General features: G+C 39.8%; 1 protein-coding gene across 8 annotated transcripts in view; it reads right to left on the reverse strand.

Annotated features, from left to right (window-relative positions):
* The window catches only part of Tmem232 (transmembrane protein 232), a 285,084-nt gene that overhangs the window by 106,610 nt on the left and 158,014 nt on the right, over nt 1-20,460 (reverse strand). For 7 of the 8 annotated variants that reach the window (XM_006524493.3, XM_006524492.3, XM_030249871.1 and 4 more), the window contains one exon: nt 19,814-20,046. In XM_006524493.3, the coding sequence (XP_006524556.1) occupies nt 19,814-20,046 (233 nt within the window). Of the gene's footprint in view, nt 1-19,812; nt 20,047-20,460 lie in introns of those variants that run through there. The other variant, XR_003952145.1, reaches the window with a different exon arrangement.

A 20,460-nucleotide genomic window follows, 5' to 3' on the forward strand; every position in this document is an offset into this window, starting at 1 on the left:
AATTGAAGACTGCCAGAGAAACCAAGGATTGCTGCTGCAGACAATACCAGCCAATTGAGAACTGCTGCTTGGAAGAGATGCTTGCTTGGGACCAATGAGATGTGGGTGGATTATTAAATGAGCTTGTGGCAGCAATCTCACCTGCTCCTGGAGTCTGTGCCATTGATTCTGTGCCACCTCATCCCAACCTCCAAGGGTAAGTAGGGTCAGGCATCAGGCAGTCCAGGGCACAAGCAGCAACTCACAAAAAGACCAAAGATGTGCAGGGACAAAGATGGAGCAGACATAGAGGGAATGGCCATCCAATGACTGGCCCAAATTGAAACCCATGGGCAAGAACCAATCCCTGGCACTATTGATACTCTGTTATGCTTGCAAATGGGAGCCAAACATAACTGTACCCTAAGAGGCTCTAACCCAGTGTTGATTGAAACAGATACAGAGTCTCAGTGAGTCTTGTAGAAGAGTTGGGAGAAGGATTGAGGGACCTGAAGAGGGCAGGGACTCCACAGGAAGACCAACAGAATCAACTAACCTGGACCCTTGGGGACTGACTCCCAGAAACTGAACCACCAACCAAAGAGCGAACATAGGCTGGACCTAACCTCACCCCACCCCCACAACTCCACCCCCATGTAGCAGATGTACAGCTTGGTCTTCATACAGGGTAACTATTTCAATTTCAGTTTGAATCGAGAAGCCTGAAGCAACTGCAGTCCCAAGCTCAACCACTTGGAAAGCAGGCTGTTCCTACCACCTAAAGGCCAGGCTTTCTGTTCTCATCAAGCCCTGAATTCACTGGATTTGAACCTCTCAAGCAAAGAAGGGAATCTCTTCACCTCAGCATACCAAGTCAATGTTCCTATCTCCCAACAACTCTTTCATAGACACTTGCATAACGAGTGTTTGGTGAACTGGCCAAAGGTTGATAGCTCAAACAAGATGACACATAAAACCAGACATCTCATTGCTAGGTAACCATGAGTGCCTTTTCGTTTTTTTATTCTGGTATCTCAAAGACTTTACTGGAGAGGTTAACAAAATTCATGTTGGTCCTTTTTTAATGTATACTGTTTCTTTCCCTAAACGCTTATTTCAAACCTTAGAATATTACTACAGTTCTATAAAATTGAAATAATCTTTGCCCAGGTGGGACTGAGAAAATCTTAGTTCTGATTCCACGTCTACTCTCCTGCTTCTACTCTTGAATGTGGTCTTGGTAAAGCCAGTTTGGGCTATAAAATTCGACTCTCCTTGGATATAAGAAGACCACTGGACCAGGGGACTCCTGTGGATACGCACGTGTGTGCACACCTGTGTGTACTTTTTGTTTCCTTTTCTGCACGTACATGTATGTAGTGTGCATGTTTAGATGTTTTGATGAAGGTATGCATGCAAGTAAAGATGCATGCATGTAAAAAGCTGAGGTTGTCACCAGGAGCCTTCCTCAATAACTATCTTCTATGTAACTGTGTGAGGCAGGGTCTCTCAATCAAACCCAGAGCTCCTGGATAGGACTACTAACACTAGGCAGCTTGTTCTGGGGAGCATCCCTCTCTGTTTTTCAAGGCTGGAATTCCAGATGGCCACCAATACCACCCAACATTTAGCCATCTACATTTAATGGCTAAGTCAATTTCTCAGCCATGCCATTATGTTGTTAAGTGTAGATAGTTTTTGATAAGATTATATTTGGAGTTGAGGAGATAAGTCATAATAGAAACACACTAATACATTTAAGGTTGATTTTGCTCCTCCTCAATTAATTCCCCAGTAAGATAAATGTGTAGCTACCGTGTAAGCAGTATTATAGGCAGTTGTCATACACTGCTTTGAAAGATGACAATTTTTCCATTGGTGAAAACCCAATGAAACCTGATGAAAGTGGCCAGTAGTGATCATTCAGATCAGGAGTCTGCGCCTACATCCATTAACTTAGCAGCTCCCTTTATTCCAGATCTCAGTCCTCTGGTAACAGGTGGCCACAGTTAAAGTGGAGGGTCGTGGGGATTTGCTGATAGCAAGACTTGCTCAGCCTTTGAACATGTGGACCCTGAGCAATTCCCATTTCAGATGGCTGGAAGCCCTGTTGAGTCAGGGGGATTCTAAGGATCTTTGACTGCGGGAAAGAGAGAGAGGAATGCCTTGAGTGCCCCGTGCTCTTCCATTCCATAACTATATTCCTTCCTAAAATATTATGTTCTGTCTTTACATTCTTCTCAAAAAGCAATTGTACTTTTCCTACCGTATCTTCAAGCCAAATGACCACTGTCTTGGGCTTATCAACTTATCATCCTCTGAATGTATCCAACTAAGTGGTAATAAAACCTGAACTCTGGGGCCATCCTTGGTGATTTCTGCAGGAGGATTGGACAGATTTATAGGAAAACTCTTCACTGAGTCCATCTTGGCTTAGGTGCAATAGAAAGAGATTGCCAGTAACCAGAAGTTAAGGGGCTTTCACTGTTTTTACATTGAACTGATCAATAGAACACACATAAAACTGAACAGGAGGAAGAAGGGGGAGTTTGAGCGTTCTTTTTTGTGGCTCTTTCTTCTGGTGCGTCTGCTTGTATGGCCTCCCTTCAGATTCTGTGCCTAACTGGGTTGATTGTTTGGCCAGCTGTGTTTAGAGTTCTGCATGACAGCAAGTGCTATGTGGTGACTGGAAGCAGCAAGGATGGAGATTTTGGACGAGCTTCTGAAAGCAAGAGTAGGAACTCAGCTAATAGATTTTTGGAAACCCAATGATTCCGCCATTTCTGCTGCTAGTGTCAGAGGCCTCCTCGTAGAGTGCCATTATAGATGTAGGGGCTTCCCGGACTCGGCAGCCTTGTTTCTCCTAGCGGAATAAAATTCTATGATGGAAGTGGGGTGCAACATGGACACCTTCATTTATGGTATTTTTTTTCTCCTGTGTTTTATATTACTGGTAGAAGGTGAATATTGATAGAACCAGATCAGTAGGCATTTGGGAACTGTGAGAGAATGTCAGGTATATTTTGTAAATGTATGGCCTTTAGTAAGAGGTTCTTAACAGGTCCCTGCTGGCTGCATCCCAAGCTATTTAGTTCCCAGAAAGAAAAGGAGCCAGCGTAATTACCATGTGGCTGTCCCCCTGTGGTTCCTTCATCACTATCTCTCCATCTTAATGACAGTAAGATAATAGGCAGTTGATTTGTCAGCCAGTCATGCTTGGAACACTCAGAATTGCATCTGACAACACTGGTTTGCTTACATAAATGGTTTAGTAAAATTTCAATGCTTAGGGTAGACTTTTTTCCTTTGAATTCTTTTACATTAAAAGAAAGAAAGAAAGAAACACACTTGACATTAATTCTGACTCAACAAGACTCAGGTTAGTGAACTATTGTGGACTGCCAAGAACTCAGTGACATAACACTTTAGAAATGATGGATGCTTACCAATTACTGATCTTATATTGCACTGACAGTCTTGGCATTGAACGTGGAAGCTGCTCAGAATGATAAATGGATATGACAATTTATTAAAGATCAAAGGCATGGTTAGCACTGAGTACAGATGCATGCATTTGGAAAAAATGTGGGGGAAAAACAGAAACAAAGATAAATACACTTTGGAGAGTAGAGATGTAAACTTCGGAATAAAAGGCATATCTGCAGTACATAGTAAATTTATATTAAAATGCAGAAATTCTAGAAATTTAGCAGCCATGTACTTTGAAAGCAACGAAGGCGTGAATGAAACAATGCTAAGACCTGACTTCACCTCCCAATCTCCTGATGGAATATCCTCCCCCCCCCCTTTTACCCTTTCTGGTCACTGGGTTGACTACAGCCCTTCCCATGGTCTGGTTAATTTCAGTGGGAGTTCCCTTTCTCAAATGAAGACCTAAGACATGAAGTACTACAACTGAGAAAGCTTTGGGACAAAGGCAATCTCCGCAACTTCAGGACTCAACAGCATTTTTGTTAAACCCAGTGACATTGTTGCTTGGTTTTGATAAACCATGTGACACACTGATATTCCTAATGGCACATGTAGTTGACACATCTTACACATATACACCATATGGTACTGTTCAACTTAAAAGAAAAATATAATGCCAGGGGTGGTAGTGAATGCCTTTAATCCCAGCACTCAGAAGATAGAGGTGTGCAGATCAATATAAGCTCATGAGCAGCCTGGTATACATAGTGAGTTCAAGAACAGCCAGGACTAAATAGTAAGATCACATCTCAAAAAAAAAAAAAAAAAAAAAAAAAAAAAGGAAATGGTGAACTTTGCTGGTAAATATTAGATTGAGTGAGGCAACCCAGATCCAGAAAGACAAATGTCACATGTCCTCTCTCATCTGAGATTCCTAGCTCCAAAGCTTCAGATGTAAGTGCATAGCCTGCAGTAACTACATGAACCAGCAAAATAAAAGGGAACATTGTAGGGGTGAGTGAACAATGGAGATAGGAATATCAGGACATAAGGAATCTGAAAGGGAAAATGGGGAAAACAGGGGCCTCTAGTGGGGAGGAGGGAGGAAAATAAATAAGAAAAAAAGGAATAAGGAGGTGGATGGTAAAATAACAGCAAAGATGTCTGAAAAAGTCACAAGATGTCATGCTATTAACTATTTACCTAAAAGTGCCAAGATATGTATAAGTCTGTGCATAAATATGCATATATACTTTACATGAAATTTTTCCATCTGGGCTGACAATGCTCTCCCCTAGGTCCATAGGCAATCTAACAAAAGGTCCAACGCTAGGTATGAAAGCCCTCTTTTGAGATGTCAGTCAGATTTGTAAAAAGAAGATTCCAGATATATTGTAGGATGCTACTGTTGCCCATGGTTGACTCCCCGGGCCCAGTTAAACCCCCACAACCCTCCACTTTAACTGTGGCCACCTGTTACCAGAGGACTGAGATCTGGAAAGGGAGCTGCTAAGTTAATGGATGTAGGTGCAGACTCCTGATCTGAATGATCACTACTGGCCACTTTCATCAGGTTTCATTGGGTTTCCACCAATGGAAAAATTGTCATCTTTCAAAGCAGTGTATGACAACTGCCTGTAATACTGCTTACACAGTAGCTACACACTTATACCTTACTGGGGAATTAATTGAGGAGGGGCAAAATCAACCTTAAATGTATTAGTGTGTTTCTACTATGACTTATCTCCTCAACCCCAAATACAGTCTTATCAAAAACTATCTACACTTAACAACATAATGGCATGGCTGAGAAGTTGACTTAGCCGTTAAATGTAGATGGCTAAATGTTGGGTGGTATTGGTGGCCATCTGGAATTCCAGCCTTGAAAAACAGAGAGGCATGCTCCCCAGAACAAGATGCCTAGTGTTAGTAGTCCTATCCAGGAGCTCTGGGTTTGATTGAACCTGCCTCACATGGTTACAAGGAAGATAGTCTGAGAAGGCTCCTGGTGACAACCTCAGCGTTTTACATGCATGCATCTTTACATGCATGCACACCTTCATCAAAACATCTAAACACGCACACTACATACGTGTACATGCAGAAAAGGAAACAAAAAATACAAGTGTGAGCGCGTGCACACACACACACATGCATGCATGCATGCATTAAAAGTTAGCAACCACAATATAAAGTTAGTCTGTGTCTTCCTATTGGGGAACTGAACTATTAATGTTGCAAAAACCAATGAGCAGCATTTGTTGCTTCGTGATATTTTATTGTGGGATGTCTGTCTACCTGTCTGCGTCTATCTATCTATCTATGTGTCTGTGTGTGTGTGTGTGTGTGTGTGTGTGCATGTGTATTTCCCCTCTTTTGATTTCCTGGTCTCAGGTTGTGTCTTGTCTTTTCTTAAGTATGGCTAACTTTTTTAGGTTGGAGATTTTCTTCTAGTGCCTTCTATAGGGCTCAATTTATAAATTGAAACTGCTTTAATTTGGTTTTTATCATGAAATGTTTTATTGTCTACATTTATTGTGATTGAAAGTTTTGCTGGAAAATAAAAACAAAGAAAAGAAAGTTTTGCTGGGTATAGCAGTCTGGGCTGCCATCTGTGGTCAACTTAAGAGTTTGTAAAACATCTGTCCAAGCCCTTCTGGCTTTTACAATCTCCACTGAGAAATCAGATTTTATTCTAATAGGTCTGCCTTTATATGTCTGTGGTGTGTGTGTGTGTGTGTTTGTATACTATTTCTGTGCATTTAGTGTTTTTTTTTCTTATGTGCTAATTCTGTGCATTTAGTGTTTTTTTCCTTATGTGCTAAGGGGGCTCTCTTTAATGGTCCAGTCTATTTGGTGTTCTGTATGCTTCTTGTACCTTAATAGGCATCTCCTTTTTTAGGTTAGGGAAATTTTCTTCTATGATTTTGTTGAAAATACTTTCTGTGCTTTTGACCTGGGTGTCTTCTCCTTCCTCTATTCCTATTATTCTTAGATTTGGTCTTTTCAGTGTTCCCTATTTCCTGAATGTTTTTGTTTGTGACTTTTTTGTTTTTAACATTTTCTTTGACTGAGGTATCCATCTCTTCTATTGTGTCTTCAGAGCCTCAGTTCCCTCTTTCATCTCTAGTATTCTGTTGGTGAGGCTTGCCTTGCCCTCTGAGGTTCCTGTCCAAGTTTCTAAGTTTTTTATTTCCAGATTTCCCTCAGTCAGTTAAGGTTTTCTTTATTGATTTTATTTCTTGAACTGTTTTTATTCATTTCCTTCTACTATTCCTGTGTGTTTTCATAGATTTAAGTGATTTATTTCCTTCTTAGGGATCTCTATCACAGACATAAAGGCTGTTTTGAGGTCGTTTTCTTGTGTTTTAGTTACGTTGCAATACTCAGGGCCTGCTATAGTAGGGTTGCTGGGCTTCCATGGAAACATACCGTCTTGACTGTTACACATTGTGCTTTAATTCTGATGTCTAGGTATCTAGGTTTGGAAAGATTTAATTCTTGGTACTGATATCTGGTCCTGTCTTTGTTGGGAGAACAGTTTTTCCTTGGCTTCCGTTGTACTCCCTGGTTCTTATGAGAGCATGATGATTGTGTATTGCCTGGCAGGAAATTTTTCTGGGATCCTGATAGGTGTGGCCATTGTGGGTTCCAGGTAAAATATGTTTCTGGGTATTGGGAGCTAATAAGTAGGAATGGGGATGGACTGGGATGGGGGTGGGGGAGTAAGGTGACTGAGCTGGTCCCAGGAGGGAGGAAAGCAGGGTGTTCCACCAGGATCTGCTTAGTCCCCTGGGAATAGGGTTTTGGAGTTAAAGAAAGCCTCAGCAGGTGGTCAGCCACAGAGCTGGGGATGAGACCAGGGAATGGACTTAGAGTGGAGGAAGAGGTCAATATCTACCTTCAGCCTGCCTACTTCCCTGGCCAGAGAGGCCTATGGGTTGGAGGGAGTCTCTCTGGGTTGGGGATCTGGGATAGAGCAATGAGAGAGAAGGGAAGTTTAGAGGGGGAGATCTGTGTGATCCACTGGAGATGGGGGTGAGTGAGAGGCTTCAACACATGGTCTGCAGCCCAGCTAGCTGGGAGATGGACTTGGAGTTTAGGGGAGAGGTGAAGATCTGCAATTAGCCTTCCTGCTTCCTGCTCAGTGCAGAATCAGGGCAATGTCCTTGCCATTAGAATGACCCCAGCTGTCCCCTGCACTCATGGAACAGAATGTGCTGTCCAGGGTGCTGAAGGAGGAGGAAGATTCTGTCCCTGCCTGGGCAGTTTCTGCAGAATGTGTGCTGCACACTGAATATTTTTAAAAAGCAGTACTGTGGCTTAAGACCATCATGGGCTTCTGAGCTTTTTTTTTTTTTTTCTCAAGATTTTTATAAAGAAATACCATGGCTTTTTCTCCCACTCCCTTGGCTGTTTCTAAGGTGTGTGTTACCATTTTAGATCATTCTCCTCCTTTTAGACGCTGAATGGTAGCAGTTCCTCAAAATCACAGTGAGCCTGGCTGCCCAGCCTGCTCCGTACTTCTGCCAAGGCAGCACCCGCTCCACCCACACCTTTGATCAGCACTGTCGTTCCCAGCCCACACTTCCTCCTCAGCTGCAGAACTGTGAAACTCCCTGCCCACTTGACACATTGACTGAGGGGGACGCAAAGAAACACTATCTCAAATCCAGCGTGTTCCAAAACGAAGTTATGTCTTCTCTGTCCCAACCACCCCTTATTGTCTTCTCTCCCTGTCACTGGAACCTCTGCTGAGCTGGTGGCTCTTCTGTCTCCTCTTCTCCTCTCTCTCTCTCTCTCTCTCTCTCTCTCTCTCTCTCTCTCTCTCTCTCTCTCTCCCTACCTCCCTCCCTCTCTCCCATCTATTTGTTACTGAATCCTGCTGCCTCTTCTTTAAATATAAAAATTTTTCTGCCTTCTTCCTCTATTTTGACCAGTATAATTTGCATATTCATGTTGTTTATAGGTTAGATTATACTAGGATTATATAATTAATAATAGTTTTGTGCTTACAGAGTCTCAGATGTTACGACAATCACTTTTTTGTTATTTTCAACTTACACATTAAATTTTATAGGTCACTGGGTCTCTTTGTGAAATTTAAATATGCATATCTACATATGTAAATCAGGTCAACAAATGCATGTCTCTTGAATCAATTATAATTTTAATGAAAATATTCAAAGTTCTATTCGATTTTTAAAAGCATACATACATGTACACAGTATCTCTGGTCTACAGTTACTGAACTGTTCAATATCACATCTAAACTTTCTTCTCTTACCTCTAACTTAATACTCATTAATCCAGCTGTTCTTGTATTTCCCTTCCCTCTTCTTCCCAGGCTCTGGTAAGTGCCAATCTAGCCTTAACTTCTTTGTGAAAAACCCACATTCTAGCGAGCCTGTACATCATTCTGTGCCTGGCTTGTTTTACTTAACATTGCTACATGTGACAAGGCTTCATGGTTTTGTTACCAAATAGTACTCTGCTTTACTGTGTCTGTATTTTCTTTACCAGTCCCTCAGCTGATAGGCACTTGGGTTCTTCTCATTTTATATCTAACTGTGATAGTGCTGCAATAGACTGGGATAAAGATCTACAAAGTAACTTCATATACATATAGTCATGAATAGTGTGTGTGTGTATGTATATATATGTTTGTGATGTTTATATCACAAATGTATATATTAATACATAAATATATATATATGCTTTATATCATAAATGTGTATATCCAGTAGTAGATAATGACTACTTTTAATAATTACCTCATAAGTTCTCAACAACAAAAGTGTCATCATTGCCTTATTTGAGATATTTATGTTTAAAGAACTTAATTTGCCTCGTATCACCTAACTCACTCCCTCTCACTCCCCCTCTCCCCCTCTCCCCCTCTCCCCCTCTCCCTCTCTCCCTCACACACACACACACAAACCCATCACTCCTCACTCAACCATCAAGTGCTTTTTGTGTGCCTTGAGATGAAACTAAAAATCCCTCCAAGCCCTTCCCCTGTGGTGCATGGGTGAAAGACATCATTCTTCTGTTTACTTAAATGTCCTATCACCTTTCACCACTAGGACTCCCTATTCCCTTTCCTCTGCTGGGTGGTATCTTCCTCCTGAGATTCCCCCTCAACATCCCACTGAATGCTTTCATATGCCTTTACATGCACACACATCCCTCTGGAACATTGCTGTGGTTCTGTGAACTCTCTTTCATCACACACATTATTATTATTGGTTTTACATGTATGGTTATAATCAACATCTCTCTTATAAACTTGATTTTAAGTTCCCATGGGACAGAATATCTGTGGTGTCCAGTAAATGATGATTGAAGAAGTGCATGAAAACTCAGCTATCTTAACACACAATTTTGAATGAATCCTACTGAGAAGATAGGATAGAAACACGAATGTGAATCTGTTTGAGAAGCTAGCAGACATACCCCTGGCTAGGGCTTATTTTTCCTTTATTCTATGGTGGTAGTGGTGGTAGCTCACAATATATATAGTGCATATAGTGCTTTGTGAAGGAATCCAGCTTCTCTTGGGAGTTCTGTTTTCCTCTTACCACTCAAATCTGGAGAACATGTCTGCTGTGGTAAAGCTAGGATAGCTGGAACCTCATTCACCCTGAGAGGTGACAGGTGCTTGTTCAGTTCATGGTCAGAGATCAAATATCTGACCCTATCAAGTTTTTAAAAGAGAAAAAGATTAAGACCTGTAAATTGCTTGCTTCGTGTTTTCTGAGAGCTCTGAAAGAGGAATAATTTGATTAATGTCACAGCCAAGCTTTTCCTTCTAACCAAGCAGGTAATAAGAGCTTGTAAACTACTGTGAAAACTTTTTACAACAAGCTCAGTACTTCCCTTTTCTTTGGCAGACCAATGAGGATATGAAAAATAAAATACAAAACATGTAGATTTCATTTTTGTTGCATAATTTTGTTGTCCTGTAAGGGTGTCATCTTGTTTCTAGTTAATCTGTATTCACAATATAAAATTTCTTTCTATTTCACTGATATCATGCTAATACCTGTGTCATGTTTAAAATTCTGCAACCTATCATTCCACTCTTAACGAAGAGTTCACGGAAGGATGACTGTTGGAAGGTAAGCATGTGTGGTGAAAAGTGGGAATGGAAGTTATGGTGTGGTCACACTGCCGCAAAATCTCATCTCACCTCAGTCTCAACAGAATGAAGAAGTGAGACCGCGTCAATCTGCAAAACTACACAGCAAGCCAAAACATAGAGAGCCAACCCATGGGGTGGGACAATTAACACCTCACATAAAGAACTACAGGAGACTGAGGGAAGCTAGAAGCAGTAAAGATGCTTCCCCCCCAGGAAAGAACACACCCATTGTCTGTCTGGTGCCAAAGGCCAGCCCTGAAAATATGCATACAAATAACTTATGGGAACTCAACAAGTTATACTAAGAAAAATATATGTATAGACAGATACATATGCATGCATTAACAGTGAAAAGGAGGTCATGAATTTAAAGGAGAGTAGGGAGGGGTTATGGCAGGGTTTGGAGGAGAAAGGGGGAGGGATAAATGTTGTAATCAAACTATAATTTTAAAAACAAAAAGAAAAGTTGATATCTAAAATATGTAAATAATTCATACAATTCAATGACAAAACATTTAAAAAAAAAAACTAAAAGTAAAATCCACAGATAACTTGATTATTGGCAAAGACAATCTGAGGGCATTTTTCTAAGAAGTCGTTCAAATGGCCAACATGTGTACAGCAGTATCTTCACCATAACTAATCAAGTCAATAATCCAAACCACAATGGCCTGTGACCTCACATGGAGGAAGGTCGCTGTAAGGACTTAGTCAAAAGATCAATGTGTGACAGGTGGATAAAAGAGAGCATTGATAGGCTGGAGAGATGGCTCAATAGTTAAGAGCACATACTGCTTTTTCAGATAACCCAAGGTCTCACCATTCATGTTGGGTGGCTCACATGCACCGTAGCTCCAGCTGCAGGGGACTTGGCACCCTCTTGTGGCCTCCACAGGAATGTGCACCCATATGCACATACCCACAGATATGCACACACACACACACACATAATAATAAAATAAAATTTTAAATAGTGCATTCATATATTGATGGTCCAGATATTTGGGGTGGGGGAATCTTCAAAAAGATGAAAATAGAATTATGACCTGACTCAGGATCCCAATTACTGCATCTAAAGGGGGGAGAGGGGAAGTGGTATGTGGAAGGATTATTGGTACTCCAAATCTCCAGAAATTTTAACACTTTGCAGGACTGATCTAAAATGATAGTTGATTTCTTATCACTCAGATATCTCATAAGAGACAAGAAGTAGAAGCCCATTCTCTGAAGAAGCACTCTACTTCTTTACTTCTCTCTAGTCAACAACTGTGATCAGCAATGTGGACTTTGGATACCACTATATTACTTTTCCATGATAAATCTACTCAGCACAACCACTGTGGTTAATACTGTTAATTTGATAGGATCTGGGATTAACTAAGAGAAGTGCTCCTAAGTGGATGTGTGAAAACATTTCCAGAAAGGATTACCTGAGAGGGGAAGACTCTCTATCTGAGTGTGTGCACCTTTCAATGCATGGCCCAGGCATCTGAGCACGAAGCCATGTTGATTGTCTGCACTGGCTCCTGTGAGTGCATCTGTCTCTCCCTCCATGCTGCTGCCACTGCTGCTGCTGTCACGACGGTGGCCGCCCCCATCCTCTGACAGCATCAGCCTCCGGCTTCTTCAGCACTGCAGTGGACTGAGAGCAAGCAAGTCTTCATGAATCTTCCAGGTTTTCTATGCCAGGCTGAGGTTGTTGAAGAAGTCAGCTCCATGGAGTCAGCGTTTCCAGCCTCACCAGGGTACAGATACCCATTGAACTGCCCGTGTAAACTCATTCCCATCCCTCTGCAATGTAAACCGTTTGAGTCTCCTTTTATAATATATAGGTAGTCTGTTGGTCCAGTTCCCATAGAGAATCCCACTTATTACAGCTGTAAAGTGTGTGCTCACAAGCACATATGACATGGTGAAACTGGCTATAAGCCGTTCTTAATTAGATAGAAGCAAGAGGATAACAATATATAAAAACAAAACCATTGTAACATTGTATTTTCTCTGAAGGTTCCCAGCAAGTTGTATCATGAGGAAAAAAAAAAAGCAAGCAAAAACATGAGATGCTTTTTGCTGACTCTTTATTACAGTCTTGGTAGTGCAATGCTGCTTTGTGAAGAAAATAAGTATTTAAGAAAATCTATTAATGACTGAACAAGAAAATAAGGAGCTAACGTATCTGGGCACCTTACCTATGTTCTTCTCTTTGGGATAAATCTTAAAGAATCATGCAGTTCTTTTGATGTTAAACTTCTAAGGCTTAAAGAATTTAACTAGTTTACTAACATCAATTTTTAAAAAGGAAGCTGTCAGAAGGTAGAGTTGATATTATATGTGATCATGAATGGTTTTAAGGTTTTAAGTAATTATATTTTTAATATTTATATCACTTTTTTACATAACTGTTTTGTCTACATATATGTATGTGCAAGTGTGCGCATGCGTGGTGCCCACAAAGGTCAGAAGACGGCATCAGCTTCCACCATAACTGGAGTTAGGGTTGGTTGTAAACCACTATGTGGTGCTGGTATCAAACCCAGGTCCTCTGCAAAAGCTACAACTGAATTATCTCTCTAGCTTTTTAAGTGCTTATTGTAACAGAATATCATTATAATTGTCTTATTATTGTCTTAGTACCTTACTTGCTGCCTGATTCATAAATTAATTTCTTAGAATGCATGCTCATTAGTTTTTTGTCAATTTGACAGAAACTAGAATTATCCAGAAAAAGTGAACCTCAATTGAGCAATTGCCTTTATCAGATTAGCTCTGAGCACATCTATGGGGCATTTTCTTGATTGATTGATTGACTGATTGATTGATTGATTGATTGATAATGGTGGGCCAAGCCCATTGTGGGTGTTCCTATCCCTAGGCAAGTGGTTCTGGGTTATATAAGTTGAGAAAGGCAGTGGGCAGCACTGGCTTGGGCAGTTTCCTCCTTTGGGTTCCTTGACTACCCTTGATAATGTACATACAAACCATATAAACCCTTCTTCCCCAAAGTGGCTTTTGTTTGGTGTTTTATCACAGCAACAGAAAGCAAACTAAAACAGTTATGTACGTATATATAAATAACCAAAGTATATAGAGCATGCTGTACTGTCTAACACTTCGGGAATACCCAGGTCTGAGGCTGGCAAACGGCTCGATGGTGGTGAGAACCTCCTGCTCTTGCTGAGGACTTGGGTATCACTCTCAGCATACATTCAGGTGGTTCACAACTGACTGTAACTCTAGTTCCGGGGAATCCGGTGCTCTCTTCTGACTTCTTTGGGATCTTGCACACATGTGATGTGCACACACAGAGTCAGAAACATACACATAATCAATAAAACTTTAAAAAATATCTGTGCCCATATTAACAGGACTGAACCGTGACCCTTCTCCTCAAAATAGAAAGGGATGGTGAGAAGTCATAATGCAATGCCTGAAACTATGAAGGCAGTGTAACAAAACCAGAAAAACACTGCAAGGCTAATGGTGCTGGCAATGATCTTCTAGATTTGACCCCAAAAGCACAGACAACCAAACAGAAATCAGGTGCATTGAATCTCATTGAACTGAGCTTTCCTGTGGCAAAAGACACAATCAGGAAACGGGAGCAGAGAGTAGTTTTAGACTATTCAACTGATGACGGACTAACGTTCAAAACTATGTAAGAGACTAAAAAAAAAAAATATTTTTTAACATAGAAGTAAGCAATCTAAATAAAACATGCTGGTGATCTGAATAGACCCTCTACAAGAGAAGAGACACAAATGCACAACAAGTTTCTAAACACATGAAGGCATTAGTTATCAGAAAAATGAGGAAATGCAGATATGATGTCATCTTTCTCCATTAGAATGACTGAGATGAAAAAGACAGAGGCTAACCTGACAAGGATAAGGAGAAAAGTGAACTCTCCCACTGTTGGTAGAAATGTAGGCAGTATAGCCACAGAGGACAATATAGAAGTGCTACAAGATGTACAGACAGACATGCTGTCAGATCTAACTCTACCACTTCTGGATGTGAATCTGAATATGAACTCGGCATGCCAGCGATCCATCTTTGTGCACCTGCTTGCTGTAATATCACATTAGCAAAGACGTAGGACCAACTCGGATCGTGACACGTGAATGGATGAGGAAAAAAAATGTGGTCTCTGGAGAGTAGAAGATTATTTACTGTGAAGAATAAGCTTCTCAAGGAAATGGGTGGAATAGATGACATTAAGTTAAACTGACTTTCTTTTACCTGAATAAAGAATGAAGATGAGTTACAGTTACGGGACATAGAGGGAGGGGCAGTTGCATCGTGGATACCCAAGCACACTTGGAGAGAAGGAACAGCTGAGGGGGATGGCTCGGTTCATCACCACCTGTGGTAGCTTATGAACGCTAAAAAGAGAAGCTCCAAGCATGAAGGTGTGACAAGAGAAACATGTCTTGGTCTGCCTTGGTCTGGCCATCACATTTGGTACATGCAATTATTACCAAAAGTCAAAATAAAATGTCAAAAGTCAAACAGAATATGTCCTGTGCCTTGTTCTCCTGTATGGATCGGAAACAAGCAGATTTGTGCAATTTGTTTAGATCCTAGAAGTAGGGTGAAGCCCAGAAGATATTAACACACCAATTCAGTCCTTGGGACTCTCTTTTTAAACTCACTATCCATGTACCAAATTTCTTGCTGGAATTGCAAGAATCATGGTAATTAGAAAATGCTTCTTGCTTGGCATAAATTCCCTGTTAATGAACTGGAGATGTTCAGAGCTTACTAAACATGTGTGTTCTAATCGATGCCATGTTTTCAAAGTCAAAAGGCAGAAACGGAAAAGAAACATAAGGAAGGGTTTTGTTTGTTGTGGGTTGAAGACAAGCTAACGATTGCTCATGCCTCTAATTCAAACGGCATTTGCTGGAGGGAGAAGAAAAAGAGCAGGTGGATCCGGGTCAGAACATCTTTTCTTCAAATCCAGACTCCAGAGCAAACAGCTGTGAACCCTTATGCAAGTCACATTTTTCCCCAACATAATATATTTTTTATTGATTATTTAGGAATTTTATACAATGCACCCTGGTCACACTCACTTCCCATTCCTCCCAGGTTTACCCTCCCACCCTTACATCCCCCTAAACAAACTAGCAGCCCACCAAGTCCCATTGGTGTTGCCCATATACTCACTGGAGAGTGGCCAAACTCCCAGTTAAAGTCCCTTAAGGAAACCCAAGTCCTTCCCCCGTCTCCTGCCAGAAGCCATTGACTGTGAGGAGCTGGGCTTCAGCATCTTTATCACAGTTTTTAAGGACTCTCTTCAATAGCTTCCTGTCTGGACTGTCTCTTTTATGTGGGGAGTAGAGTAGAGGGAAGAGATCATCACAGAAGCCTTCTATGTCTCTCATTCTCAGTTATGAATCTGCAATTATGAATACCACTGCAAGAGAAGCTTTCCCACCCACAGCAGCCAGCACCACTACAGACCATAGATATCAACGTGGTCTCTGGACTAATCACGTTTCTAAGTCTCAGTGTCTTTGTTGGAGGAAAGTACACCTAAGGGAATGCTTAACATGAGGATTCTCTAATGGGCGGTGCTAGTGTCCAGTGGAAAACAGAAAATGTGGACTTTAGAAATTCGGACACAAATGGATTTAGAAATGAAAGTTTCTTTTTTTAACTTACTTTTGGGGGCTATAAATTCAGCCTTAAGTTACACTTAAGATGCTTTTATTGACAAGGAGAGAAAATGGAGAATGCTGTGCTTTGAAACGGAAAGATAATATATCTTGGTTTCCATCTGCGGTTTTCATGAATCAGCAAAGAGTCATAATGATATTTTTCCATTTAAAAAAATGCCAAGGGGCAAACATAGCATGCATCCAATGACATGTTCCACTAACTCAGAAGCACCCTCCCCCCAACCTAACACAGAGAACCAAAGTGATCAATTTCCTTTTGAAAAATTACATGAGAAAGGAATTCTATAAATCATTTAAATAAAGATGTGTGCTGAAAAGTGTATAAGAGACAACAATTTTGAGTAACTTTAAGCCCAAACAACAATTCTGTCTTCAGTTTCTATACTAAAAATAAGAGGGTAAACGTTCATTAAAAAATTATTCACAGCAGATGACTCTTCGGCATGGAAGCTCCCAATTCTCCCGTGCAGGCACATTTTCAGATTTCCACACTGAAGTCAGAGTGCTCTAGAATACTGAAGCAGCAGAGGAACTTCTCAGCTCTTAACTCACTGTCAGGCCCTGAAGAAAAGCCCTTCCCTTCCCCCAGCTCTGTCTATAACTTGTAATGTGTTATAATTTGATTTTATTTTTAACTAAGTGCTAATCACCTTTTGATTTATATTTTGGCTCAACTGTTACTCAAAAGTGTTTTAATTCCCAAACTTTTATAAAATCTCTAATATTTGTACTTTGACTTCTAGGTTCATTATGTTAGTTGGAAAAAAAAACTTGATATTTTCTTATTCTTCTTAGATTTTTTAAAAGATTAATTGTGGCATATTATTAACTCAAAAAAAAGGCTCCATGACAATTAAAAATAAATCATTAAATTCTACTGTGGTTGGGTGCAGGGGTATTTATGTACCTGTTGGATATATTTGATCTAGTATTACTCAAACCCAATTTATTCATGTTGACCTACTGGATACTTCTGTCTATTACTGAATGTTGTATATTGAACTATGTCTTATCATTGTGTTTCTGTCTCTTCCTATCATCTGGTTCATCAATATTTGCTTCATAGGTTTAGAAATCCTAATATTGAATATATGTGTGCTTACAACATCTAGATCTTTCTCATCTGTTGTCCTTTATAGTGCATTTTGCTTTGTGTGACAGTTTACTACTTAATAGCTATTCTGTTAGATAGAAAAATAGATATATGATGGATGGATAGATAAATTAAACAGATAATAGGTGATAAGTAGATGGAGCTAGGTGGTAGATAAATAGATAGATAGATAGATAGATAGATAGATAGATAGATAGATAGGACATGATAAACAGATAGTAGATGATAGATGACAGATAGTAGATGGTAGATAGATGGGTGGATAAAGATAGTAAATGATGGATGGATAGATAGTAGATGATATATAGATAGATGGTAGATGGTGAATGAATAGATAGATAGAAGTAGATAGTAGATTATAGATAGGTGATAGATAAACAGTAGATGATAGATATATAGATATGTATGTACATACATACATACATACATACATAGAAACATAGATACATAGGTAGGTAGGTAGGTAGGTAGATAGCCAGACTTTACTGTTGCTTACTTCTTGCACAGCAGTTCCTTTTCTATCCCATCAACACTGCTGTAACTGTTCTAAAATAAACAGGCCAAACAGATTTTTACAAATACAACCAAAGAGTATGAAAAAGTAGTCCAAAAGCCAGTGTCATTAGTGACAGATAAACAAAGGGCAATTCTGAGAAAAGACAGGGAGGAAGAGGGGCCCACAGCCAGGATGCTAAGGGAGAAAAAGGGGCCCACAGCCAGGATGCTAAGGGAGAAAAAGGGGCCCACAGCCAGGATGCTAAGGGAGAAAAAGGGGCCCACAGCCAGGATGCTAAGGGAAAAAGAGGGGCCCACACCCAGGATGCTAAGGGAGAAAGAGGGGCCCACACCCAGGATGCTAAGGGAAAAAGAGGGGCTCACACCCAGGATTCTAATCTATGTTCAGAGAGAGACTGAAATGACAGACACCTAAGGGAAAGGAAAGAAGGCAAAAGCAAAAGAAACAAGAAAGAAAACTAAATCTTTTGTACTTGATTAAATTGTGTATCTAGAAAATAAATCTCTGAAGAGAATTTACTAAGAGTCTCTGACAATTAATCTACCCAACGTCGCATCCTGGAACACACATAAGGAACAATTGTGAGATGCTAAATACAAAGAAAAGTTCATATTGAAAACAAGACAGAGTATTGAGCAGTAAACCTATCAAGAAAAATACATACAAGTTCAAATATTACTAAAGAAGATAAAAGGCAGCCATTTGCAATCCATGAACATATGTGCGTCCAGTTGCCTCTCGTTTGGGAAGGCAAAACAGTGTTCTTTAAATATTTGGTAGACATTTTAAAACTCAGAAATACTATAGTCAAGTAATAAAGATATTTATGAAAAGTCATTTTCAGCAATGTGAATAAAAGGCGTAATAAATCCAAATTCATAGATATATTATCAGCAGCGAGCTACACCTGCTAGACTTCCCTACTCTGCTCAGATCAAACCATAAGTAGAAGACTAATATCATACAGGAAAATGACCCAAAACCAAGGCACCCAGCCATCACTTTTGAACTATGGAGAGGAAACGGCAAATGTAAACGCCAGTTGGAAGTACAATCTAACGATTAGATAAGTCTTTGGTAAATATCTTGCTCAACAAAGGGTTAAGACTTCAAAAAATTAATTGTTAAAAATATTAATACACATGAGTCCTCCATGGTGTTTGTCAAAATTAATAGCAAAAAATATATAATATGACATATTCCTTAAATGAGCTGGGTTGAAAAATAAATAAATCTTCCTGTCTAGAATAAAGCTTTACAGGAATATTAAACAACGCAAATCATACCCAGAGCAGAGATCCACAATGAGATCTTCATTTTCTTTAGTATATCAGAAGAATAGAAATAGGGGAAATATTAAGTACATTGGTAATAAACATCTTAAGACCCTGAAGAGATCATTGAAGATAAGTCAATACATATTGAAAATTATTCACCTACATCAATCTATCCCAAGTCTACATTTTCATAAGGAGTAAATTTAGAGTAAACTTGTTCTAAAGTAAAATTAGAAGTAAACTTAAGACATAAAATATATTATCCGTATACTTGCAATTTATCAAATTATTACTGAATACACGAATACATTGTATTGGATACATTAATTTAATATACATTAAATATGTAGATATGTATGTATATATACAAACAGATCTAAAAATTAAGTCTTAAATGTTTAAATATTGGGTGTATATAGTTCTTTTTTTTAACTTCTATTCCTATGCAAGAATCATCTTAACATTGATTTAGGTTATGTGCCGATTCTATTCTAAACATGTAAAGATCATTCCTGAGAAGGCTGCTGCTTTCTGGAGAGGAGCCTCCTCCGCATAAAACATTTAGGAAGTAAAAGGGGGAAACTGAGTTAAGTGAACCGCCCCTATTATACTGTCTGTACTTGTGAACTGTCACCCCGCAGAGCAATGAAACCCGGGTTCACTTACTTCAAGATAAAGCGCAGAACTCTCTTTTTTGCAGGCTGGCGTTCTCTGATGGTGTGTTTTCTTGGCAGGTCCACTTCCACTGGCGTCTTTGGAGGGGCAACATCGAGAGAGGGGAAAAAGAGTCTGGAGAGAGTAGTAGCGATTCTCCACCCGATGTACTTGGAGAAAACTTCTTCTCCTGAGTTTGGTGTGGCCTTTGTGCAGAAAGGGTCAGATGGGCCATTTAATTCGGCCTGTTGGGACAAAAAACAAAAACAAAAAACAACAAGGGGTTGGAATATGGTCGAATGAAAGAAAATTCTAAGTTAGGTAATAAATGATAGTGTGTATGTTTTCATTGACTAACAGTGCCTTCTTTCTATTAAACAAGAGTAGCCATGAATTCACTGGGTTAAGGCTCTTGCTACAAACACCATTGTCTGAGTTTCATCCATAGAACCCACATAGAGGAGGGGGAAATGATGTCTACAAGCTGTCCTCTGACCACCACAAGCACACCTGAGTGTGTGCAACACACATGAACATAAATAACTGTAATAAAAAATGTTGTAAAACTAACCTTTGTGATAACCTCCCCCAATTTTTTTTAAAAAAAAAAAAAGCAATACTCAGCAAAAAGAGCAATTATGTATTAGTTCACAGTTAGG

This window comes from Mus musculus, chromosome 17 (assembly GCF_000001635.26).
Source record: "Mus musculus strain C57BL/6J chromosome 17, GRCm38.p6 C57BL/6J".
NCBI classification, from domain to species: Eukaryota; Metazoa; Chordata; class Mammalia; order Rodentia; family Muridae; genus Mus; species Mus musculus.